Here is a 27,500-nt window from a genome sequence, read left to right as displayed (position 1 = left end):
ATGGATTCACAGAAGAGGCGATAACGTGTCGTCCATCGTGCATTTTAATAGTACAAACGTTGTACAATACCGGCCACGTTATGAACGCATAACGTTCCGCCTCTGTAATCGGCCTACGCATATTAAGCCGATCGCGAAATTGAATCATATAGAATTCCGTGCGCACGAGAGCCATAAGTCTATCGGCTACTACAACAACTGCTACAATGGCTTTGATACGATGAGCGCATGAACAGTTACGATTATGAGAACTGTATTGTGTAATGTTATATAACGATCGAAACATTTTTTCTTTTCCTTTTTGTTCATTATATATGTATATTTATATATATATATATATTCTTCTTTTATTTGTTGTTTTATATTTTAACAAAATGATTTCCAAAAAAAATTATTTTCATTTAACGTATATTATATCTACGTATTAACTATATTCCACGATTTTTTTTTTTTTTTTATTATTAAATTTAGGATTAACTCGTAATCATTTAACCGAGGATATGTTTCAATGGTTCTGATACCATTGTCTCATGTACGATTAAGTCTATGTGAATTGTACTCTGTAAATTCCTATGTAACATTACGGAATATTCTTTCTTTTTTTTTTTTTTGTTCCTTCTTTTTTATATTGTCTCCTTCTTCCTTCATGCATTTATTTGTTTATTTATTTTTTATTTTCTTATTTTTTTATTGTTTTTTTTTATTTTTTTCTTTCTTTGCAAGACAACTTACAAGAAAAAAATTACTTTTTTTCTCCGTATTGTACATACGTTACATACAAATATGCATTAAACATTTTTATAAAAGTTTAGATTAACTCGAAATTATTTATATCTGAAACATAGAGGATCTCAAGATCGTTTACGTTACAGGTACGCGAGATTACATGAGTAATCTCACTAATTATACGTGTAAGAGTGATAAAAAAAAAGAAAAAAAGAAAGAAAGAAAGAAAGAAAGAAAAAGAAAAAGAAAAAGAAAAAAAAAGGAAAGGGAAAAAAAAATACGTAGTAGAAATCCGAGGGCTTGCTTTTGCGTGTGACCACGTGGGATTTCTTTATTTCCTCTTTTAGAGACCCTGGAGAGGAAAAGAGAACGAGAGAAAGAGAGAGAAAGAGAGAGAGAGAGAGAAAGAGAAAGAGAGATTGTCGTAAAGATGTTGGCAAGGTACAGAGCCAAAACACCATAGGTCCTCCGTAACTTGAGTTCCCACAGGCGCCACGGGGGCCTCCCCCTATTTTCTTAATCTCGGTCATTCGCAAATAAAACGAAAACTGCGTGACGTAAACTAAAAGAAGAAGAAGAAGAAGAAGAAGTAGTAGTAGTAGTAGTAGCAATAGTAGTAGTAGTAGTAGTAGTAGTACTAGTAGTATTGTAGTATTAGTGAGAAACTGCTTGTCGTTGGAATTACCAGCATCCACCCTTTTTCTCCTTCTCCTTCTTTATCTTCTTCTTCTTCTTCTTCTTCTTCTTCTTCTTCTTCTTCTTCTTCTTCTTCTTCTTCTTCTTCTTCTTCGTTTATTCGTTCCTTAATTCGTGCCGAGAAGAATTTTACCCCCGTCGATAATTTGGTGAGATCGACTTTGCTAGTGGGACCAGATGTCAACTCTGACCTCAAGCGCCTTTTCTTAATCCCCTTTTCTCTCTCTCTCTCTCTCTCTCTCTCTCTGTTATTTTCTCTCTCATTTTTTCTGTCTCTGTTTCTGTCTTTGATCCGAAATCATCTCACGGTTTAAAATCGTAAGATCACCACCGCGAAAACTTGCCATCTTTTTTGTTCATTTCAACCTGTTAACCACAGAGATTTTCGCAATTTTTTAATTGCCGATGTATGAAATTGATTTATTTAGATAACGAATAAAATGATTACGAAACGGGGAGTAGGGAAAAAATTTTGGATAAATTAATTAATCGTAAAATTAATAAGGATCGAATACGTATAATGTTTTTCATTTCTTTCTTTCCTTTTGTTTTTTTTATTTTTTTATTTTTTATTTTTTTTTTTTTTTTCTTAATATCTCTAAGAAACAAATATGTATTTATTTATTTCTTTTTTTTTGTTTTATCAGGATAAAAACAAAATCTTCTCGACGAGGTAATCATCTTTCATAAATCATTATATATATATATATATATACATATATTTACACATATATTTAATATCTTATATGCCTACATAAAAATGTATATAATTTTGTATTCCGCTGATTTTTTATTCTCCCCAATGAATCTTTTCAGAAGCAGAATGCGCGTAAACCGTAGATAAATTATCTTTCATTTAATATCCATTCTAATAATAATAATAACCATCGTGAACTCGTTTCAAGGATAATGTAAATACAGTAGCTAGAAATAATTAAGAGCAAACATGGCGGTTTATTATTCAAGACGGAACATATATATGTATGTATGTATGTAGAGAGAGAGAGAGAGAGAGAGAGAGAGAGAGAGAAAAAAGAAAAATAAGCTCGCTCGGCGTGGAAACACGATACTCCGCGTGGCGCATTATCCGATTGGTCGTGTTTGATCGGTCATGCGCACTACCTTCTGCGTCTTTGTAACAGCACGATCGGATCTCATTAAGTCAACGAGCATCTTATTAATTAGAATTTGCTCCTTTTAACGTAACCCCGAGATAACATTTTTAATTTTGTCTACCGGATATGAGTATATATATATATATATATATATATATATATATATATATATATATATATATATATATATATGTATGTATGTATGTATGTACGTATGTATATATGTATGCATTTACCTTATACAATGTACGTTAATATTTATTTCTCTAATTGTTTTCTTTTCCTTCTTTCTTTCTTTCTTTTTTCTTTTTTATTTTTCCTTCTTTTTTTCCATAGCATCTCCAACCCACCCACTCCCAACCCGGCCGGCCCACCCATCCCTATCGGCACCACCGCATACAACCATACAAAATCCGTATTATTAAACTCCTCCTCATACGTGTTCATCCGATAAATCTGAAGCTTTGCCAAGCGAAAGAAACAACGAGGAAGAGAAGAGCTCTTTTTTTTTTTTGCTTTCCTTTTCTTTTTCATCTTTTTTCTTTCTTCGTTATTTTTTCTTTTCTCTTCTTTCTCTTTTTTTTTTTGGTTCTTTCTTTTTTTTTTTTCTTTGCAAATCGATTAGTACGAGATCGGATTAGCACTGGGATGTTATTATATATTACATTAAATCTATTTGAAGCTTATATTCCTCTTAGAGGATAAAAAAAGATCTTGTTGGAATATTCAACCCCAAACGAAAGAGAGAGAGAGAGAGAGAGAGAATATTGGAGGATAGATAATTGCATCGAAATGTATATTTAAAAGTATAAGAACGAAGTAGACGACAGATACGTATGATCTTTGTTCTCTTATGAATTATCATTAACGTTAACGTTAAAATTAACATTCTTTCAATGGCAATAAAAAAAAAAAAAAGTTCTCTCCGCACGCGTGAAAATGACGTCGAAGAAAAGAAATAAATCTCTTTTGAAACAAAATTCGTCGTTTAAGAATGATACTGAAAGAAGACAGAATACGCGTTCGAATTAACGATAATAATTTAATCGACAAAATTTTTACGTATGTTTTATGTGAAAAGAAGGAAGAGATATTATTTAACGAAAAAAAAAAAAAAAGGAAAAGAGAAAAAAAAAGAGAAAGGAATGAAATATAAAAGGAAATAAAAAGGGAAAACAAAAATAAGTAAACACTTATAAAATATAAAAAGTTGAAAAGTAAAGATTGAAAGGAATAGTATAATAAAAGAAAACTTTGCTTTCAGTGAACTGACGTTTGCTTATCGGGCAAGACAACCCTTCCTCCCTTTCACTCCCCACCCACTGCTCAGCCCTTCTACTCTCTTACCTTTCTACGATCTCTAGCTGTGTGGTTTTGACGAGTAGAGAGAGAGAAAGAGAGAGAGTAGGATCTGTTGTAACGAGTTGGTTCTCTCCAAGAATTGTGCTTCTCATCTCCCCACTTTCCCCGTCCCTCTCTAGAAGCAACTTTGGTAACCGTAAGTCCGAAGAATCTCTCTCGTTCGAAGTTTCCATACTCTCCATTCTCTCTCTCTCTCTCTCTCTCTCTCTCCCTCTCTATCTATCTCTATCTCTCTATCTATCTCTATCTATCTATTTCTAGCTCTCTCTCTCTCTCTCCGTCTCCCTTTAGAAAGGTTCACAGGTTCTCGTGCGAACAGGCTCAAGCTGTTACGGTTAAGTCGAGCCTAGCTTTCGAGTAGCCTTCCTTAACTTAATTGGTCTTGACCACTTGACCGGACTAATTAGTCGCTCGATCGGATTCACCGATGAAATTTGGCTCCCATCATCGTCATCTCTCTTTCTCTCTCTCTCTCTCTCTATCTCTCTCTCTCTTTCTTTCTCTCTTTCTCTCTTTCTCTCTCTATCTATCTATCTTTTACTTACCAACTCTGATCCTTTCTCCGTCTTAGAGCCACTTAACTTCGGCTCTGAACCACCACTACCACCGCCAACATCCCTCCTTCCCTCAACAAACATCCTTTGTTCTCACGTTAAACTATTATACCTACGTAAGGAACTAACTACTTACGTTTAATCTAATTTATTCCAAGACCCAATGAGTCTTAATGAAATCCAGATATCACATTTGATATATCACTGATATCGAATTCTAACGAATGTTTATAAATTGATCCCACAAATGCAATATTGTGCGCATGTTGTTTGTGATTTTGGAATAAAAAAAAAAAAAAAAGAAAGAAAGAAATGAAAAGAAAAGACAAAAAAGAAATTCCATTTTTCATTCGATCCTACGAGTTTTCAAATAAACAAAGTTTCATTGGAAACAAAAAGATTTAGGAAATATATAGATATATAGATAGATAGATAGTTAGAGAGAGAGAGAGAGAGAGAGAGAGAGAGAGATAACAAAGGAGGTATGAGAGATGAGGGGAGGTTGATTGAGGGTAGGTGGGGAAGAAGTGTTTTCGGCTGGTACGAACGTGGCCATGGAGAATTTTGGGAGAATTCTCCATGGCGGGATTGGGGGGGGGGGGTTGGGTAGGGAATAGGGAGAAAGGTAGGAGGGTAGTGGGGATTGGTTGCGTCGAAGTGAACTTATGAAACGACCAACCCCCGCCATAGCTAAGCGCGATATTAAATTTCTGGAATTTTGTGGTTAGGCGCGTCTACGTGCTTGCCGACGGGTCCCTGCCAATACGCGTACCTCTGTGCTTACGACAACGTGCCAAAGCAACGAGGAATCCTATCGCGAATCTCCCTCTCTCTCTCTCTCTCTCTCTCTCTCTTTTTCTCCCTCTCTCTCTCTCTCTCTCTCTTTCTCTCGCTCTTATCTTTAAAACTTTACAACTTTTCTTATTTCATCATCAAAAAAAAGAAAAAAAAAAGAAAAAAAATAGATATCGAAGATACCAACTTTTATCTTTTGACTTACACCGTCAAAGAGATAGTTTATGAGTTTTATGAAAGGATCAAGGATGTGTAAAATTGATTCTATTAGAAAAAATATTGTTGGTGTTAATTCTTAGTTAAACTTTTTTTTTATTTATTTTATATCGTTTTATTTTGTGTTTCATTTCTTTTCTTTTATCGTTCGTCCATTTATAAAGCTAAGTTAATTAAGATAAATTAGTTTACAAGGAAATATACAAAGATAGTCCGAAGAGGTGAGCTGTCGGGATTGACAGGGATGGAGTATCTTTTTTTCGTTTCAAAATCTTTTCATTGAACGGTCAAGAGATATCTATTCTCGGGTATTTGATAATTCGATGTGTAAGCGGCATAGGAGGAGGATAATGGCGACGAAGGGAGAGGGAGTACAGCCGATGGAGTATCGTACTGATATTGTACCTGTGTCGCGATCTGTGGTTCGATCTCGAGTTTTGCCGGTTCGATCTTAATCTTTTCCGGTTCTGGGGTTTCCACAGGTGCAACCGGTGATCCAATGGCTATTTGTAAACCTGCCGGAACTATTTGAAGTTTTTGAAGTGGCGCATAAGCATAGATCGGTCCACGAAGTGGTTCCACGTTTTCGGCGCGGATCTTTGCGAAATATTTCATGGCTTCTACGTCCTGTCGGCTGACGTAACGTACACGTTGAAGGCGACCGTCGGGAAGTGCTATGTAATATTCGCCAATTTGCTGTGGCTGTTTCTGATCCAGATCGTCCTCTTCGAGCTCGTTCACCGAATTGATGGGTTCGGACTGTGAAAAAGAAAAGAAAAAGAGAAAAATTTTAAGGATGAACATTTTGTTCGTTTGTTTGTTTAATTTTTTCGACAACTCGAGAACTGAATTATATAAAGTATCAATGGGATACGATGATTCGTTTCTTTTTTTTTTTTCGAATTTGTTAGGAAACAGACGTATTAAAATAATACAATAGCTCTTAGTTTCGGTCCGACCTCGGCTACTGAAATCACGGTTGAATGCATTACGGATTGTGTCACAGAGCGCCTTCGAATTTGGTACGGGCACGCGTGCTTGAGACGCGATCGAAAGTAAACGACGCCTTGAATACTAATCTCGTTAGAAGAATACTAAAGGAGGAAAAACACGAGTGAGGTCGGGACAGCGAAGAAGAAGAAGAAGAAGAAGAAGAAGAAGAAGAAGAAGGTATCGTGAAGAAGCGTCGAGGACGATTTAAATTCTACGGAAACGTTTGGCTACCGTAGGCTCGTGCCAACTCACGATCGTTCTCACGATCATTTTCTTTTTCCGAAACGAAACGATAAATCTAACCGCATTGCATAAATCCGACCGTATCGATCAGAGAAACGAACTTTAGAAAGGTGAAAAGGGTATTATTATCTTTTTCCGATAAGAAAAAGAAAAGAGAAATAATAATAATAATAATAATAATAATAATAATAAAAAGAATAGAAAAAAAAACAAGAATAAGTAAACAATTATAAAATGATCGATTTGTTGTTTACCTCGGACTCGTTAATACTGGAAACCGTGGTGGCATCGTCCAATTCCGTGCTGTTTGGTGTATCGAGGGTAGTGACTTCCTGAGGAGGTCCATATTCTTGCTGAGGTGTACCGTATTGTTGCTGAGGTTTAGCAGGAGCTCCGTATTGTTGTTGCGGTGTAGCCGGGGCACCATATTTTTCCTGTGGCGTAGCCGGTGCACCATACTTTCGTTGAGGCTCGTTAGGAGCACCATATTGTTGTTGAGGAGTAGCTGGTGCACCGTATTGTTGTTGAGGATTTTGTACTTGTCTTTGTGGTAAATTAAACGCTGGACCAGCCGGTTTCCAACCAGAGGGAGCGTAAGGAGCAGCCGCCGGTTCTTCTTGTTGTCTTGCAAAATAATATTGTCTTTGTTGTTGACGATAAAACGGTGGTTCCGCTAAGACAGCAGTTGCAAGGAGGATTATACCGGCGAATACCTATTTAAAAAAATATTCATTAATAAATTAATATACGGATAGATAATAATTAGATAATTAACGAGATACAACTAATCTACCTTCATTGTTGTTCTCGTAGTTAGAGCTGCTTCTGATCTCGAGCTGACTGATTTCCGATAGGTACCGTCGGCCGATTATATACACGGTGTTTCGTGCGCGTTCTGCATATTTAAAAGGACTCTCATGGCTAGCGGCGATATGTTTGTCGACCGACAAGTGACATTGGCCTCCTAAAAGACCGATGAATCCTCGATCATTGTTGGCTCATCATCCGGTCGCATTTTACCTTCGTTTCTTTTCTCATCGTCGAACATTTCGGCGATTTTACTCGGTTTACGTACAAAAGAAGTATCAATTATTTCGAAGTCCTTGCTGTTTTAGTTTACTTTTAATTCTATTTTTTCTTCTTCTTCTTCATCTTCTTCTCCTTCTTCTCCGTTAAAAGAAAGATCCTCCTCTCGTGTTTCTTCCCTCTTCTTTTTCTTTTTTTTTTTCTTTTCTTTAATAGCGTAACGAATCGTGGTTTTAACAAATTCGTGCTCTCTCTTAGAATTTGTGTACACTTTTTATGTTAAACGTTTGTGTCGTCGATAATCGTTTGTGTTTCTTTCTCTTAAAAAAGTTAGAATATCGAATATGTTAATACATATCCTTTCAACTAACTAAGATAGTAATATTCACGATAGTAAAATAAAATAATTGTCATCGTCATTTCTATTAATATTATCTAACGTAGCGATCCGTCATCGTTATTACCAACGACCATGGCCGATAATCTCCCGACGGGTCTCGTCTTTTTCACGTACCAAAAGCGATCGGAGACGCCTATTATGCAGTCATTACGTCGCTTTAATTTTAACGTGCTCTTACACACGCACATACGCTTATAAACGCTTATACGCTATGCTCTCTCCTCGTCGATTCCATGCACGCTTCGCCCAGACGTTTCCAGGCGCGTGACGATGACTCTTGCTAATAAATTCACCGTTGAACTCAATCTGACCAGCATCCGAGAGAAAAACAAAGAGAGAGAGAGAGAGAGAGAGAGAGAGAGAGAGATGAATAAAAATATATATATATACATAAATAAAGAAAAAAACGAGTTGATGTATCTACCAGGTACGATTGTGTTCAATAATTCTTCGAGACAACTTGAATAAATCTCACAATTGATGTCACTTAACTGTTTGTGATTAAGTGAATTAAAAACAGTCGCACCTTTTGCTTAACTTTTTATGCATGATGATATATATTTTAACTGAACTCGTTGAAAAATTAAAATTATTCATAATCATACAGTATAATATTTTATTAAAAATTTTTCATTCAATTGCCAAGTTTATGAACGAATGGTTGGGAGAAAAAAAAAGAAAAGAAAAGCAAATTCTATGCAACTCTGGTTTATTATTTTTTTTTTTAAATCGTGTGCCTCATATAGTTAGACATGATTAAAAATGATCATGTTCGAAACGAACGATATATATATATATATATATATATATATATATCTAATCGTATCTATGAGAACTATTAATCGAAATTCCAACAAAATTTATATCCATCGTAACCAATACCTATAGCAGAAAATTCGATTAAAATCGTTCCAAATTTTCTATTCCCAAGAATGATATATATATATATATATATATATATATATATATTATATTTATATATATATATATTCCTTTATATTTGCAAACGTTTAAGAACGACTACGTTTAAAACAAAAACAAAAAAAAAAAAAGAGAAAGAAGAAGAGGAAGACGAAGACGAAGATAAAAGAAAAAGAAAATAGAAAAGAGAAACTAAACAAAAGAGATGAGAAAAGAGGAAAAAGAGAAGAAAAAGAAAAAAGAAGGAAAAGAAAAAAATCCATTGAAAGAAAATATGAAATCCAAGAATGAACGATTTAGCGGGAAATCGGTGAAAATCTCGACACGTTGCCCACCGACTTCTGGAACGCGTCGATGTCGAAGCTTTCACGACGGATACGAGAGAGAGAGAGAGAGAGAGAGAGAGAGAGAGAGAGAGAGAGAGAGAGAGAAAGAAAGAGAGAGATGGTACCGGGGGTAGAGTCGGAAAAGTACGAAGGGAGGGGGTCGAACTACGAGGAGGGGTGGCCCGGGCAAAGCAAATTATTCACACTCAAACGACTCCATTTCAATATCGGGCCGAGGCCCAGGGACAAAAGAAGGGCGAGATGCCTGTCTCCCTTCTGCTCTCGCTTTGCGCCGTATTGCCGTAGAGGCCGGCGCGAGCGATGCCTCTGTCTGCAGCCTGCAGGCTTAACTCTCCCTCTCCCCTCCCCATTCCCATCCTCCCTTCCCTTAACCCTGCTTCACCCTCTCTCTCTCTCTCTCTCTCTCTCTCTTTCTTTCTTTCTTTCTTTCTTCCTAGTCTTTCCATCTTTCTTCTTTCCTCCCTATATTTCTATCTCTCTCTTTCTTCAACATCATTCCCGGCTCTTTCCATCGTACCCTTCCTCTGGACCCTCCACCCAACCCCCTTCTTGACATATTCAACGAGCAACGGGAACCACCAAGAGTGTTGCGAAAAATGTCCGAGTCACCACGCGTCATCGTCCTGAATCTCTCTTGATTATGTATATATATATATATTTATTATATGTATGTATCATTCTATTCCATATTACTTAGATATATGAATATATATATATATATGTATGTGTGTGTGTGTGTGTGTATATATATATATATATACGAAATTTAGTAAGTAATTATTCCGAAATAATTAAAATCATTTATGTATGTATATATTTTGATGCAAATTGTTGTATACTTAGAGAAAAAGAAAGTTAATCGTAAAAATGTTTATAATCCAAATTGAATTTATTAATTTTTATATTTAGAGACGAATTCCTCGAGTATATTAATAGAGTTTATGTTCTGATGGATTTCTTTTCTTTCTGCAAAAGATTAGCGTAAAAAGTTAAGACTATTGTTTGAAGATGACATTGACTCTTTGAGCCTGATAATTTGATATATACATATATATACATATATTTATATATATATATATATATATATATATATATATATATATATATATACATAATACATAAGTATATACATAGAAAATAAATATACATATGTGTACACACACACACACACACATACATACATATGTATGTATACTGAACGTATTCGTTTAAACGCGGGAGGGACGTTTGTGCGGATTCTCAGCTTACAAGAACCCCATACCTAAGCAACGTCTGCGAGTAAACTGGATTAATCGTCTATGAAGGGAGACCGTATCCCTGCCGCATTCGTTTGCAATCAGATCCCTACGGGAAATTCGAAACAATGAGCTTATACACAGTCCAGCCCTTTTCTTTCTCCCTTTTAATCTCTATCTTTCTCGTTCTGAATTTATCCTTAACGTTATCCTTATCCACGCTCATCGTGTCTCATTTCTTTTTTTTCTTCTTTTTTTTTTTTTTTTTTTTTTTTTTTTTTTTAATTCTCAACGATTACGATAATTCTTTTTAACGTCATATCAAAATTTTATAAACGATCCGATAGAACGTTACATTCTAACATCGTACACATATAATACATATTTATATCGGTCTACTACCATAACTATAACCACCATAGCTAGGAATTATAATTACATACATATATACACATAAATATTTCGTAACTGGTCGAAACTCGATCGTGACTGGTGAAGACGTGTTATGCCTCATGCTCGGACTAACAACGAGGATGGCTTCTTAATCAATTTCGCTTATCCTCGTTTACTAACGCTTGAATCGAATGATTATATAGTCAATGTTAATTTTAAATTCGTTTATTTCGTAAATTATATTCTCATGGGTGAAAATTTCGAATAAGTGATACGCTCACGTCTAATTACAATTAAGTAATTCGTAATCAATGAGAAAAAAACAAAAAAGAAATTCGAACGTGCGGTCGAACGAACGAAATTGTAATCCTGATCTCTCTCTCTCTCCTTTTGATAATATTACAAATCGTTTGAAAAAAAGTTTCAAACGTGTTTTTTTACGTAGTTCCTAAACCGTAAATCAAAATTTTCTCTGTGTGTTGCGTTTTAACGATGACACCCCTGGGATTAGAATGAAAGAGAGAGTAATGGAGAGAGTGAGAAAGAGAGAAAGAGAGAGAGAGAGAGAGAGAGAGAGAGAGTGAGAGAGAAGGAGGAAGGTAGCGAGGGCGTCGAAGAGTACAAATTGTTTGGCTACCAGTTGCGTCCTATTCCCAGAAGACTCGTTTTGCAAGTCGTAAACGAATTAGGGTATTTCGATGGTACGGGGAAGAGTTTCGAAACATCACCCTTAACCACCAATTTACATTCTGACCACCACAACCACCACCACCACCACCACCATCACCACCACTACCACCATCGCCATCACCATCGCCATCGCCATCGCCATCACCATCACCATCACCACCAGTAGCATCACCGACACACCTACCACCCGAACATACACCCTGGCATCGATGCAAATTGACCGCGATAATCTCTAAAGGCCCAAACACGTTGATAACGTTTACGTGGATGGTAGGTGATAAGCGACATAGTCCGATCGTTCTCGGCTGATAACGAGAGAATCCACTATTCGTGCTGGCTTGATAAAAACAATGATAAAACGATGCTCTCTTTTTCTCTCTCACTCTCTCTCTCTCTCTCTCTCTCTCTCTCTCTCTCTCTTTTTCTCTCTTGTGTACTTCATTCGTTTATATTTATATGGGAAATTAATTTACGGGAAAATTAACGGGATTTGTTAACGCATTGATTTTTTCAAATTTTATCTCGAAATTTTATTCAAATATATTTATCGAATTCTCTATTGTATTATTCTTTTTTTTCCTTTTCTCTTCTCTTTCTTTTTTTTTTTCTTTTTGCGTAGAAACATCGAATAATCGATTTTTCCAATAGAAAAAAAAGAAAAAAAGAAAAAATAAAAAAGGGAAAAAGAAAAACAATGCACCGTAATACGAAAGACAAATGCGTTATAGGTAAATGAATTTTTAACGTTCAATTATTATTATTTGAAAATTGCAATTTTTATAAGATAATACCCAGTCGCGATTGTTTTAATCGATGAAAAAAAGAAATCATAAAAAGGATAGACATACAAAATTTATATAATTTTGAATATCATCATCATCATTATTAAATTGATGTTAAGATTTAATAAAAAGGGGAAGCAAAAAATTTACAGCCGTGGAAATTAGAATTTAAGACAAAGAAAAATAATCAACTATTATCATAATAATAATAATTATTATTATTAAAAATTGCAATATATATATATATATATATTTACATTTATATTCCTGCGTATGATAATCGCTTTTGATTTTTAAAATGAAAAAGAGATGGCAGTTTAAAAGGAAATAGGAGAAAGAAAAAAAAATGAAAAAGAAAGAAAGAAAGAGATATATATATATATATATATATACATATATATATATAAAAAAAAAGGACGGTAAACAAACGAGAGCATACGGAAGGTTGAAACGGCGAATCGAATCTCGTTTTCCGAATTAGTTCTGACGCGTAAAAGGCAATACACAGGGAACATCGGTGGTGACAGGAAAGTGCCTTGGGCGCGCGCGAGCAAAAGCGATGCGCGGATGGATACCGTCAGTCAATGTTTGTCGGTTTAACCAAGCGCGCTTGGGCCGCAGAGTTTGTCCAATACATTAACGCGCACCTTCCACTTCGATCTCGTGCTACGTTAACGAGCTATTTACACCGTGAAATCTACTTCCGTCAAAGTCACTCTCTTACTCTCTCTCTCTCTCTCTCTCTCTCTCTCTCATTCTCTTTCTTTCTTTTTCTCCCTTTCACCCTTTATACATTTTCATTCCTTTCTTCACGTTAAATCGCAATTTTCACGAATTTCGTTAAATTAAATTTTCAATTAGACGAACCTAAAACAATGACGCAAAATTAAGCGAATAACATCGACGAAGGGAAAAAAGAAATAAAGATAAGGAAAAAAAACATTTTTCTCTACTTTTACTCGTAATTTTGTAATCGATCGATCATTCATCTATCCTATTTATTTTTATCGTTAAACCTTATCGCTTCGAATGTTGTAATAATACGACGTAACATCTCAAAACGTTTTTCAAAACTCGACGTATTTGTTTTTCAATTATCTTATAAAAAAGTTCATCCTATATATATGTATATATATATATATATATATATATATATATATATATATAATTCGATCAAATTTTTTGTCGTTTGTCGAATCGAATTTGCGATAAAGATTGCCCGATTGATAACTGACTTTGGATTTTTTTAAAGAAGAAAAAAAAAAAAAGAAAAACATGTAACAATAACAACAACCAAAAAAAAATATATATATATATATATATATATATATATATATATATATATATATAAGCAGACGACTAACGTTGGATGATTATCAGGAGCATCGATCTATTAAGGAAAAGGGGAAAATTAGTATCGAATCAAGAGTGTCTCACGTTTGGCTTGCACTTTCGAACTATCCGAGAGATAGTAGCGAGCTGGAATGGTAGTAGTTGGAGAACGAAGGAAGAGAAAGAGAGAAGAGGAGAAAGCGAAGAAGGAAGGTGTAGGAGGGTAAGAGGGAAAGCAAGAGTGTGTTGGTACTTCGTGATCGCGTCGAAAGCTCGCTTGCTCCCTCTCTACCACCCTCCCACCCTCCGACCAACTATCCCACGGAGGAAGTCGGCGAGTAGAAACTTTGCCGCGTAAACGGAGCTTAACCGCACCTTCGTCGTGCCGCGTTGAAGTAGGAGGATGAGAAGGAAGATGAGGAGGAAGAGAAAGAGGAGGTTTGAGGCAAAGAAGAAGAAGGAGGAAGAGGAGGAAAAGGAGGAGGAGGAGGAGGAGCGAGACAGAGGGTACACGCGAAAAGGGATTTTCAAGGGAGTGGGAAGTTCGAGAAAGAGGTGGTAGGAGGAAGAGGAGGAGAAAGGGTGGAAGGCGGGAGGAAAGGAGGAGGGTGTAAGAAGCCAGGACGGAAAGGGATGGCCAAGTAGGAAGGATGAGGATGAAGAAGAGAAGGAGTTGGAAGAGGAGGAGAGAGAAGGAGAAGAGGAACGAGGAGGAGGAACTAGGTGGTACGAGGAGGATGAGAACGTAGAAGTCTCAAGGCGAAACTTGCAAAAGTACATCGCGACTCAAGAGGCCGGAAGTAATCGCGCGAGTTCTCTACGCCGCGGATCCGCGTTACCGTCGGCCGATTTCACGGGCGTTTAGTGGCTGCCGAAGATTTCGTGCTTTCGTGAAAGAGAGAAATAGATAGGACCGAGAGAGATATGCGGATAGTTTAAATAGATATAGATATAGTTTGGGGGAATGGGGAAAGGCAAGTAAGTAAGTAAGTAAGTAAGCAAGTAAGTAAGTGAGTGAGTGAGTGAGTGAGTGAGAGAGTGAGAACTCAAGTATTTACGTACATTATCGTTGACGATGGATATTAATGAATGAACGAAAAAGAAAGAAGAAAAAAGAAAAACAAGAAGAAGGAAAGAAAAGGAAGAAGAAAGAATAGAATTATCAGAATTATATCTTTCGCGGTTTTTCTTTCTTTTTTTTCTTTTCTCTCCCCCCCCTTTTTTTTTTTTTTTTTTTTTTTTTTTTTTAAGAAAAAAGCTCTCTCTCTCTTTCTCTCTCTTTCTGTCGCTTTCTTTTTCCTCGATATCATTGTATTCTTCTTTCTTCTTCGAAGATAGAAAGAAACGAAATATGAAGAGAGATTTTGTTCTTTCGTTTTCGTAAATGTGAAACGGTAAGTGACGCCGTGCGGAATTTGATTGAGTTGCGCGTAAGAAGATTTGCCGGAAGAGAGAGCCCGTCGAAACGCGTTCCTCGGTAAAGAGGATTGAGTCGAATCACTCGATGGGAGTCCAAACTGAGAAAAGGTATAGCGGGGTTTTGAAGGGGCGGAGAGAAAGAGAGAGAGAGAGAGAGAGAGAGAGAGAGAGAAAGAGAACGAGTGAGAAATATATGCCTAGCGGGGGAGGAAGGGAAGAGGGATCCAGTGCTACTGGAAAAGAGGAAGTTACAAATGAATCGCATAATAACTCCTATAGACGCTCTTTTTTATCCTATCCTCTCTCTTTCTCTCTCCTTCCCTCATTCCTTTCCATCTATCTGTCCGTCCATCCCTCTTTCTCTTTCTTTCTTTCTTTCTTTCTTTCTTTCTTTTTCTTTCTTTCCTTTTTTCTTCTTTTTTCTCTTTTTTTCTTTCTCTCAGCAGGCACTGCTTATATATGCCGGTGCACGGCTGGTTGCACAGTTCCTAATGGAGTTTCCAATATTTTCCTTTACGCTAACTTGCCTTCGTTCCTTCCTCTCTTTCTCTAACCCTCTCTATCCCTTTCTCTCTCTCTCTCTCTCTCTCTCTTTCTGTTTGTCTGTCTGTCTCTCTGTCTGTCTGTCTGTCTATCTCACCCTTCCTTGTATATATCTTCGTTCTCTTGATCGATCGTCGTTTCCGAAGCCCTCGTTTCTCATACCCAACAACTAACATTCTTCTTACGACCTGCTGCTAATCGTCTTGTTACTACCTCGTTAAGTTCCTTGGTCTTTGATACTCTCATGGAGAACAAACTTTTTTACAGTAAACTCATAATCAGTAATTTATTTTTAATCTTGACTACAATACCCTTACATTTCTATACTCTTGATAATAATTTTCACATTATCATTCAATTAGTCGTCACGATAATAATTTATTTATCTTCGATAGATGAGAAATGAGGAAAAATGAATAAATGATCGTAAGTTATGCACATTAATGACGGCAAAGTTCGATGTGAATTTTTTCTTTCTTTTTCCTTTTTTTTTTTTTTTTTTTTTTTTTCTTTTTTTAGATTTATAAAGTATTCGTCATTTTAAGAAAGAGAAAGGAAAAAAAAAAAAAGAAAAGAAAAAACGAAAAAAACTATCGTCAGTAGTTGGCAATAAAATTGTTATTAGGTCGGTCCATATTCAAACACTTAGGCATTTAATCCGAACGGGTTCGACACCTCGTTTCTTTCCAGCCATTTAACACGAACCGATCGCGTCGCGGTCCAACCTCGCGGTGTCCCCAGCATCGTTCAACTCGCTCAGAAACCCTGTTATTGGCACGCGTCGAGATATGTAGATAGAGTTACGACCGCATGTCCGTTCGAAAGCACATATCCAACTACAATCTCTTTCCATCTCTTCGATGTGCGTTCTTTCAAAGATATGAAAGTGTAAAATACACTTTCGAGAATATTTCGAATCGTCGTTTTATTATATCTCGACTTTCGAAAACTTCTCTTTTTTTTTTCTTTTTTTCGAGAATCGATCGAATTTATAAATAATCATCTTGTTAAATCGTATATATATATATATATATATATATATATATATATATATGTATATATATAAAAAAAAAAAAAAATGAAAAAATGAAAAACAATAGCACAGCCAGTTTTTTGATTTTATTTTTAACTAAATCTAAGGTATAAAAGGTAATAATCCGTCGAAAGAAAGTGATTAGAAATAAATTAATTCATTAATGAATAAATAAAAAGGAAAGAAAGAACTCACGATATTTTTTTTTTTTCTACGAACAAACCGTCAAATCTATTGACCAATGATCTGTAAAAATTGATATGCTTTCAAAAGTAAAGATATATCCTTCTGCATGCGTTCATAAATTCCTTTAATTCATATACGTACAATCCAATGTAATATTATTTTACGCTCAATTTCGTTCAATACGTATGTACATAAGTAAACGCGTGTAAGTACGTACGTATGTAGGTACATACACACATACATATATATATACATACATACATACATACATACATACATACATACATACATACATACATACGTACATACATACATACATACGTACGTATCACTTTCCATATAGATTCATATCGCGTTACGATATAAATTCGAGAGTTGGAAAGTTCGTCGAATTGTTCGGCATTAACGACAACTTGGATCCAATAAATTCGTTTGGAAGGATTAGGTATTAGATCGAATTGCGGATTATACTTGGAATTTCCTCTCTCTCTCTCTCTCTCTCTCTCTCGCTGTCTTTATCTCTTTCGACGATACGATAAGCGATCGATTATAGCTTTCCTTCATGCTTCTAAATTTTCATCAGTTCCTTCGTCTTAATCTAATATTTATTATTATTATTATTATTATTATTATTATTATTATTATTATTATTATTATCAATTAAAAAGGAAATATATCTATTTGTTATATAAGCATATAGAAATTTCTATAATTTTTTTCTTTTTTCTTTTTTATAATTATCAAAAGATCGACAGTCTCCATTCTCCAGTGTGAGAGCGAGCAAGAGAGAGAGAGAGAGAGAGAGAGAGAGAGAGAGAGAGAGAGAGACGAACAGATATTGAAATCAATAGAAAATATGTCGCAAAAGGAATAGAGATATTTTATAAATTTCTTTTTTTTTTTTCTGCAATTATTAATAGATTGGCACGGTCTCCATTTTTGAATGAAAAAGAAGAGAAAGAAAGAGAGAAAGAGAAAGGAAGAGACATCGAAACCGAAGTTCGATCTACTCTCTCTTTCACTCACCCTCCTATCTATCTGTTCCATCCCTCTCCAGCTCAACCCAACCCAACCCAACCCAATTCAACCCAACCTTCTCTCTCCCCCCGTTCCTCCCGCCATTTCCAACACCTTTTTTCTCTCCGTCTCTTTGAATGGCCGTTACTAACGCATCATGGCCGGCCATTGTCAACGACTGGCTTTTCTAGTCGGGCTAAAAATGATAATCTCTCTCTCGTGCACAAGGGGTACGAGGTGTTACGGCGGAACGGAGTGGGCCAATGTGAGATCGTCCGATCTGTCTCTTCTCTCTCTTTCTCCTTCTTTTTTTTCATTTCTCCTCTACCCCTCTCTCCTCTACCTCTCTCCTTTCTATCTCTGTTGTAGTCTAACAGGAACGAGCGAAAGAGAGAGAGAGAGAGAGAGAGAGAGAGAGAGAGAAATAAAAAATGTGCACGTTACACATGGAGGGCGTTACGAACGAAGGATTATATCGAAAATATATGAAAAAAGGGAGGAAGATAGGAGGGGTATCGAGTATCGGTATTGGTTATAGTGATGGTTGACATTACGGTATATTAGCCAACCCTAATAACGACTGCCAAAGTCATCGACGAAAGTGGGAATTACTTTTTTTTTCTACCTTTTTTTTTCTCTCTCTCTTTTTTTTCCTTTTCTTTTTTAAACGACATACGGACTTTAGACGATACCTCGTGTCGCTCCGATGAACACATCCCTGGTACGCATAACATCTGTATCATTGTCGGCCATTATCTCGAATTCGACTTGGTATAATAATACATCTGCCTCTTGTATATATATATATATATATATATATATATATATATATATATGCAGACAACATGATCGCTTCGTTCTTTCTACAATCATTGTACTTTTTAATCTTCATATCTTGACGTCAATTCTAATGTCAAATTTATTACTTTTAATGTGTATCTTGTTTTTCCTTTATGTCTCTATTTTTTTTTTTTTCCTTTTTTTTTTTTTTTTCCTTTTTTTTTTTTTTTTTTTTTTTTTTTTTTTTTTTTTTTTTGATTAATATATTCAAAGTAACATACAGTTTTATATTTTCTTACACAATTTACACAATTTATTAATATTAAAATAATTAACATTAATGTCAAAATTTAATTAGCAATTATATCAATTGAAAATATTCGACTGTAATATCGAACGTTTCCTTAAACATTTTGATTTGACTTTATTTTCCTTTTTTCTTTTTTCTTTTTTTTTTTTTTTTTTCTTTCGTTGAAAATGTAGAAGTTGGAAAATGTGTAGTAGTTTTTCTCTTCGTTCTTGCTTAAATGAAATTCATTTAAGCAAGACGTGTGGCCAATGAAACGTGGTGATTCCTCGTTCGTATATCAGTCGGGCAACGAAGCGTTAAGAATAATAATCTTGAACGCGCGTACACTTGATTCGCACGCGGTCGTGGTATTGCAATCGCAAATAAGCTTTGCTAGTGAAAAAAAGAAAGAGAAAAAAAAGAAAGACGAAAAAGAAGGAGAAAAAAGGAAAGAGAAAAAAGACAAAACGAAAGGAAGAGAGAGAGAAAGAGAGAGAGAGAGAGAAAGAGACAGGAAAAAAGAAGTAAGAACAAGAACAAAAACAAAAAAATCGTAGTTGCGGAATTAAGAGGAGTATCGAAAATGGATAATGAAAAGAAATCAAAAGTCAATTGTATTAATAACGCTCAAATAATAAGCCGTGTCGTGTGTTGCTCGTACGTGTGCGTTCAACCAACATCGCCAACGTTCGCCACTTTTCGTATGGTCTTTGGAAAAAAAAAAAAAAAAAAAAAAAGAAAAGAAAAAAGACAAAAAGAAAAAAAGAAACAGACGAAAGAAAGAAAGAAAAAAGAAAGGGAAAAGGAAAAAAAGAAGGGAAAGAAAGAGAAAAAGACCGAAGTGGGTTCTCCCTTTTATGATTTAGATCAACGTTACGATCGAAAAGTTGATCTCGCACGAATGCACTCAATCGTAGACCATTTCGTGGCACGCATTACACGCGTTATTGTTGCTTCATACTACCCAAAGTGTAGCATTGTTTCCTATTGCCTATATAGTATAGTAAAGTAAAAAGGGCTATAGTTGCTCGTTCCAATCGTTCATTCGTTCGTTCGTACATACGTACGTTCGTTCGTTCGTTCGAGTGTTGCTCGCGTGTTACAAAAAAGAAATTGAAGCGAAGTCGAAGTTCAAGAGGTTTCACATTCTCTCTCTCTCTTTCTCTCTCTCATTCTTTTTTCTTTTTTTTTTTGTTCATACCTTTCAACCTTTCGTTCGTTTTCTTATGCACTCGTTCGATTCTCTTCGAACTGACTATATATACTTTGGTTCTCTCTCTCTCTCTCTCTCTCTCTCTCTCTCTCTCTCTCTGAGTATGTGTGTGTGTATTTCATGTTCCGTGGTCACAAATAAACTACTAGTACTAAAGTTCGAGACTGACTTCTAGAACACGCATTGTCCTAACTATCGAACCCAAAAGGTAGGACAATAACCAACCTTCCTATAATTCGCTGGCGAGCTTTAACGTTTAGCTAAGTGCACTGGCGCCCATTATCGGCGTTAATAAAGCTCAAACCCCCACTCGTGTGCCGCAGCCATTACTCGAGGACGCTTCGCACCCCAGTCCTCTCTCTCTCTCTCTCTCTCTCTCTCTCTCTATCTCTTTCTCTCTCTTACGTTTCCCTTTAAAGAAACTATGCTCTCCATACTTCTTCTCCTTCTTTTTCTCTTACCTGCTCTAACATCTCTCTCTCTCTCTCTCCCTCTCTCTTTTTATACTCTTCTTTTCTACCATCTTTTTTTCTACGTAGATTTCCCTTTAACCGTTTAACGTTAACGACGAGGGAGAACTCTTACGAAAATATATTATACCTTTCTCTGTCTTTGTCTCTTTTTATTAGTCTCTTTCTTTCTCTCTCTTTCTCTCTCTCTCTCTCTCTCTCTCGCTCTCTCTCTTTTTCTTTAGTTAGACTATTTCTTTAAAGATATGTAGAAGCATTCAAATTATGAACGATATCACCGTCTATTTTATCGTATATTTTATTATATTATTTTTTCGAAAACGTCGAAAGATAAATTGTTTTAATGATAAAATCGTAATAAAAATTTATAGTATATATGTACAATTAATGATCGTATTAAAATTATTTTCTCTATGGGTTTCGATACTGCCAAAGAAACGAAATTAAAAAGTAGAAATATTAATATAATATGATATACCTATATCTATCTCATATACATATATATGATACGTTTGACTGAAAATCACAATGCGTTATATATAAAAGGATAAGCGAAGATAAGAGGTTGAACCCAGATGCGAGAGATGTTTCTCGTCCCTCGAAGAAGCTGGCAGGCAGCCACTCTCCTACCAATAAACTTCTCGCGGATCACGAAGGGTTGGCTATGGCGAACTTCGAGCTCGAGCTCGAGCTCGAACGAACGAACGAACGAACGAACGAACGACGAAGAACGGGACGAAGGGGGAATGCGGTGTAGGGATGTTCTCTCTTCTCCTCCTCCTCCTCCTCCTCCTCCTCCTCCTCCTCCTCCTACTCTTCCTGCCATCTCCTTCTCTTCCTCCTCTTTCTCCTTCTCCAAGAACGTTAAACGGCGACCGATATAAAGGGTGGAAAGGTTACATTGAGTTGCGCACGCGTCCTCGTACAAACGCTAACATTCCTATACATGAATTTATACATATAGACACACACACACATACATACATATATACATGAGAGAGAGAGAGATAGTAATTAAAAGATTCAGGATTAATCTTTCAACTATTATTCACGTAATTCATTTTCATTCATCATCTTCACGGATTTTAACAATAAGATCGTACATTATCAATGAAACGAATGATTTAAATAATATATAAAATTGATCGAATAAATCTAAAGAAAAAAAAAAAAAAAAAAGAAAAAGAGAATTTCTTCTTTTCGAATTCATAATTCTATATATTTCTCTTAACTATTATACATATATCCGTATGATAACTAAATAAAATCAAAACACGTTCGGATAAGCTCACATCTAATGTTCGTAGAAGTTCTTCGAAGGATCGTGTCATCCGGTCTCAAGGAAGGACGAAAGTGAAACTACGCGATTTCCTCGATAATAGAGTACAGTCGCCGGATGTCGAACGGCGAACGAGCAAGATAGATAGAAAGACAGACAGAGAGAGAGAGAGAGAGAGAGAGAGAGGGTTCGAAGGTTTTGTCATGTATAGACACGTAGACTTGTCAGTTCACGAGCGACTTGGGAAGAGAAACGTGCGATAGACGAAGAAGAAAGAGAGAAAGATAGATATACATAGATAGGTATACAAAGAAAGAAAGAGAGAGAGAGAGGAAGAGGAGGGTAGAGACACGAGGGTTGTTATCAGGATTCCATTAACGCCGAAGGCACGAAGAAGGTAACGACACGGGAAAAGAGAGAGAAACGTCAGTTTCAGGGAGGGACATAAAGAGAGACAGACAGAGAGAAAGAGAAAGAGAAAGAGTAAGAGAGAGAAAGAGAGAGAGAGAGAGAGAGGGGGGGGAGAAAGATGGAATCATAGAGCGTCGTAGAAACGTGCGAGAAAGATAGATATAGTGAGAGTAGTGGGAAATAAAGGTAGAACGAGAGAGAGATAGATAGAGAGAGAGAAAGAGAGAGAGAGAGAGAGAGATAGTGAGAGGGTGGTCCTTCGAGGGTGACAGGGGCGTATCGTACGAGGGTGGCCAGCGACTGGCGTCGGGACGGCCGGCGTCTTATCGCACGATACCCTCCTCTCCTCTCTATTCCTCTCTCTCTCTCTCTCGCTCTCTCTCCACTCTCTTTCTCTTTCTCTTCCAATGCCAAGCCAAAATCCAGTGACGCCTCGACGCGTTCACCCAGAAACCGACGATAAGGTTCGCCGGGCGATGCTTGCTTGCTTGCTTGCTTGCTTGCTTGCTTGCCTGCCTGTCTGCTTGCCTGCCTGCTTGCCTGACTCTACCTACCACCTACTACTCGTCGTTCCACATGAGAGAGAGAGAGAGAGAGAGAGAGAAGAAGCATACGAGACTAACTCGTATGTTTGGTGGGACGGTGTGATGAGAGGAAAGGGACGAAAGGAGACTTCGTTCGTTCATTCGTCCGTTCGTTCGTTCGTTCGTTCGTTCGTTCGTTCGTTCGTTCGTTCTTTCGTTCGTTTTCTCGCTAAAAATGTGTTTTTAGAAAGCTTAGAGTGGTAGTTCCCAATAATATCGATCCTTCGATTTTACATTTCGCATACTTTTGTTCGAATATGAAAAAAAGAAAAAGAGAGAGAGAGAGAGAAAGAAAGAGAGATGAAAAAGAAGTAGATATTAAAATGATAAAGAAATGTCGATTAATAATCATATCGACAGAGTTTACTTCATTTTAAGAATGATAATCCTTCGAATCTAGGATCGATCTTATATTACGCGTATCTAGTTTTCATTCGTATGCAATATAAAGAGATAAAAATGACGTAGAAAAAGTAGGATAGATCGACGAGAATAAAAAATATCGGATTATATTTTCTGTTTAGTTTATTTTCTTTCGAATATGAACTTCGTAGAAATATTTGCAGGAACTAATAAATTTTCTTTATTTACAATTTTACGACGATATTCCTTATACATTTGAAATTTTATACTACATATATTATATATATATATATGTATATATGTATGTATGTATCTTGCTATAGTTATCTAATTTTATGTTCGATATTTCAGTGGCTGAACTCGAAGGAGGCGCTCATTCTGACGAGACCAACAGCGGCGGTGACAACAGTAACGCCGGCAGTGTATCTGGTGGTGCAGACGATGATCAAGCACGTTTACGACTTAAGAGAAAGCTTCAGAGGAATCGTACGAGCTTCAGCAACGAGCAAATCGATGCTCTTGAAAAGGAATTTGAGAGAACGCATTATCCGGATGTATTTGCAAGAGAACGACTCGCTGGGAAGATTGGCCTACCGGAAGCTCGAATACAGGTGACTACAAAATCTTTTTAATCTTTTTTCTCTTCTTTTTCTTCTATCAATGTCGTGTACGGGCGTGCGTGCTCGAGTTAGTGTATGCGTGCGTGTGCGTTGTGTTCGTTCATGTATTCAAATTAAAAAAAAAAAAAAAAATTCAAATATTATAACATGGTCGTCGAAGTTCGAGAAAATCGGGATTTATTCTATCACGGATTCGAATCGTCGTCCTGTATATCTGTAGCCTAGCGATTGACCTGTATCTTCGTCTGTCTTCTCATTCACTAACTCAGGTATGGTTTTCGAATCGGCGGGCAAAGTGGAGACGAGAGGAGAAGTTGCGTACGCAACGGAGGGACAACCCGCAGCAGCAGCAACAACAGCAACAACAGCAGCAACAACAACAGCAACAACAACAACAGCAACAACAACAGCAACAGTCACAGGCTCAACAGCAACAGCAACAATCTCATACGGGAGGTGTTAGTCTCGTGGGTGCTGGTCATCCTACGCCACCTCCACCGACTGGTATTCTTGGTGGACAGGCACCACCACAGGCACCACCGTCGCCACCCAGAATACATCATGGATTTGCACCAACCGCTGTTTATCCAGGAATACCTAGCATGCCGGACTCTTACAGGTAAGAAAACGAAATAATAATATTATTACGATATGGATATATTTTTGTTGCGATTATACAAAGTAAAGAATTTATTTACACGATATTTTTCAGATTCAATACAACTTTATTCCTCCTTATAATAATAATAGTAATAATAATAATAATAATAATAATAATAATAATTCCAATTCTTTATTTTTCCAGTCCCATGACATCAATGCCAAGTTTCACGATGTCAGGTGGCAGCCAACAGAATCAACATACGACCAGCAGCATGTCTTCACTGTCAGGGTCTCTTTCGGGTTCGTTATCAGGCTCGCTATCGGGAGGTGGCATGGGTCCAATGGGTATGACGGTTGGCATGACTGTTGGCCCTAGTCCTGGCGCGTGCCTTCAACAACGTGACAATGGTTACTCTTGTGGCGTGGCACGACCACCAAGTTACGAGCCGCTTCATTTGGGATACGGTGCGAGGCCAACCTGCAGTCCGACCCAGCCTTACCACACCGCGGGCCTTAATCAGTACAATCAGAACGCCAGCTCGACCGGTGAGTGTCTACCGCACTCACTGCACTCGCTGCTTGCGCTTTAGCCGATGGACTACTACTATGGCTACCACGGATAACACGCTATCGAGCCTGCCGGTAATGGAACTGATTCTCGCTTTCGCCTCTAACGCGATTTTCTCATCTTTTTTCTTTTCTCTAGTTTTTTGTTTTCTTTTTTTTTTTGTTGTTGTTGTTCTTTCTCACTACAAATACATGTGTTGTTGCAAAACTAATGAGTCCTTTTATTACTTATTTTTATCATTGTAATATTAATATCATTAAGAAAGTTTGTTCAACATTATTTCTATGCGTTTACATAGAAGTCTCATTATTTTTATGACAGATTTCTAACCTTACGTTTGTTCGTTCTTCAAATAATCACCATTTAAATCTCTCTGTCTCCCTTCCTCCCTCTCTCTCTCTCTCTCTCTCTCTCTCTCTCTCTCTCTCTCTCTCTCTCTCTCTCTTTACTTTTGTCTTTTTTCGTATCAATACTTCACTCTAGCAACTTAGCATGAAATTTTATTTAGTGCATGTACATATATATATATATATATATATATATATATATATATATCCTCTATGTATACAAATATATGCATATATATATCATATACGGAATAAATACATTAGCACAAATGCCGCTATCGTAGATAATCCTAAACGTATTTTCTATTCTCTTTAATATATCTATTAATATATCTGTTAATCAATACAACCAATAACAAATATATCAACATACTGTCCCCAGGTCTGATATCACCGGGCGTGAGCGTACCGATCGCAGTGCCAGGCCAACCAGCACCAGACATGGCGGCGCAATATTGGTCACCAAGGCTACAGTGACCGTGGTGGTCCTCGACGTCGACCTCGTCCTCCTAGGCACGAGTTTCTTCGTCCTCGATCAGAACCAGAATATAATCGTCGTCGGTTTTAGGACCACCAAGAAATTTAATAGAAAGGAAAGAAGGAAAGAAACAAAAGGAAAGGAAAGGAAAGGAAAGAAAAAAGAAAAGAAAGAACAAATGAACGAAAGGATTTTAAATCGATTTTCTTATCGAACACGATGAGAAGGGACAAGTGTGCGAAGAATTCGAGTTTTTTAAACGTCGAGCGCCTTTTCTTCTTCTTTTTCTTTTTTTTTTCTTTTTCTTTCTTGTTTCTTTTACGCTTCTTTTTTTTTTTGTTTTGTTGTTGTTGTTTTTTTCCTCTTTTTTTTTTTCTTTTCTTTTAGATTCGACGACGACAATGATAATACGACGATTCAACAGAGAAGTGATAATCGAAAACGATATCCTCAAGGTCGTTGTGTCGTCATGAAAAAGGAAAAGAAAAAAAAAAGAAAGAAATAGGAAAATGCAAGCACCACCGATCAATAATATTGTAATTTTGATTCAACGAAATATCAAAGAAAACTTTCCTTCGGTAGTTAATCGTAATCGGTAAAAAGAGAATTCGACGTTTTCGAATAAACTAAATTATAAACTAGCATACTATAGTGCATTCAATATATTAAACAAGATCGCCTTTTCGGTATGCTTTATGTTGTAATTAAAAATCATAATTTAACATTCACTTAGAATTACATTACTATGTGAAATATAAACTGTAGTATTTTTTTAAGTACTATGTGATATATATATGAACTATAGTATTTGAGAAATACTATAAGCAGTAGTATTTTTTTAAGTACAATGTTAATTACAAATCTAAGAAAGTTACAAATTTAAGAAATAGTATGTGAAACACGAGCTGTAGTATTTTTTGTTTTTTTTTTTTGTTTTTTTTTTCGTTTTTTTTTTTTTTAAGTATTATATGAAATATAAACTATAGTATTTGAGAAATACTATGTTGATATATAAACTGTAGTATTTTTTCTTTTTTTAAATACTATGTGAAATATAAAATATAGTATTTTATAAGTACTATAATTTAATTAGTACTCTAGTACTATAATTTAATAAATTAAACATTATATATGTCTGTATTATATAAATTATAAATCATAGTTTATGTAATGCAGACCATACATATGTCATATCATACATAAATGAAAACGTCATGTATTAAGTCGAGTCCTTTATCATTCCGTCGTCGAAAACTCACCACCGGCTGCGAATTTTACTCTCGGATAACACATACATTATTACAATAATGAACTTCAGTGGTTTTTGTATTTTCTTTCTTGTTTTATTTTTAAGTTTTTTATTATTTTGTTTTTGTTTTTCCTCCCCGCGGAACGTGTAATTTCTATCTTCTGGATGTACGTGCGATAGTTAAAAGTTGTAATATTACGCCCGAGTGGCGTCAGTTGGTAC

General features: G+C 36.2%; 2 protein-coding genes across 7 annotated transcripts in view; one reads left to right on the top strand and one right to left on the bottom strand.

Moving 5' to 3' along the window:
- LOC124421733 (paired box protein Pax-6-like) overlaps positions 1 to 27,500 on the top strand; it is a 97,528-nt gene that overhangs the window by 67,956 nt on the left and 2,072 nt on the right. For 4 of the 6 annotated variants that reach the window (XM_046957277.1, XM_046957278.1, XM_046957275.1 and 1 more), the window contains exons 7-10: positions 23,765 to 24,024; positions 24,303 to 24,652; positions 24,839 to 25,182; positions 25,934 to 27,500. The exon at positions 25,934 to 27,500 is cut by the window's right edge and continues 2,072 nt beyond it. In XM_046957277.1, the coding sequence (XP_046813233.1) occupies positions 23,765 to 24,024; positions 24,303 to 24,652; positions 24,839 to 25,182; positions 25,934 to 26,028 (1,049 nt within the window). In that variant the 3' untranslated portion in view covers positions 26,029 to 27,500. Of the gene's footprint in view, positions 1 to 23,764; positions 24,025 to 24,302; positions 24,653 to 24,838; positions 25,279 to 25,933 lie in introns of all 6 variants that reach the window. The other 2 variants (XR_006941720.1, XM_046957279.1) reach the window with 2 other exon arrangements.
- Positions 5,541 to 8,682, bottom strand: LOC124421734. Its single transcript, XM_046957280.1, has 3 exons — positions 7,494 to 8,682; positions 6,955 to 7,413; positions 5,541 to 6,223 (listed from the first exon to the last, which is right to left on the bottom strand). The coding sequence occupies exons 1-3, from the start codon at positions 7,497 to 7,499 to the stop codon at positions 5,741 to 5,743; spliced, it is 948 nt and encodes a 315-aa protein (XP_046813236.1). The 5' UTR covers positions 7,500 to 8,682; the 3' UTR covers positions 5,541 to 5,740.

This window comes from Vespa crabro, chromosome 2 (assembly GCF_910589235.1).
Source record: "Vespa crabro chromosome 2, iyVesCrab1.2, whole genome shotgun sequence".
NCBI lineage: Eukaryota > Metazoa > Arthropoda > Insecta > Hymenoptera > Vespidae > Vespa > Vespa crabro.
This window is presented reverse-complemented; position numbering and strand designations above follow the sequence as displayed.

Coding starts and splice junctions, on each gene's coding strand:
- LOC124421734 (XM_046957280.1), bottom strand. Junction 6,224..6,954: donor CCAGTATTAACGAGTCCGAG/GTAAACAACAAA, acceptor TCTTTTTCACAG/TCCGAACCCATCAATTCGGT.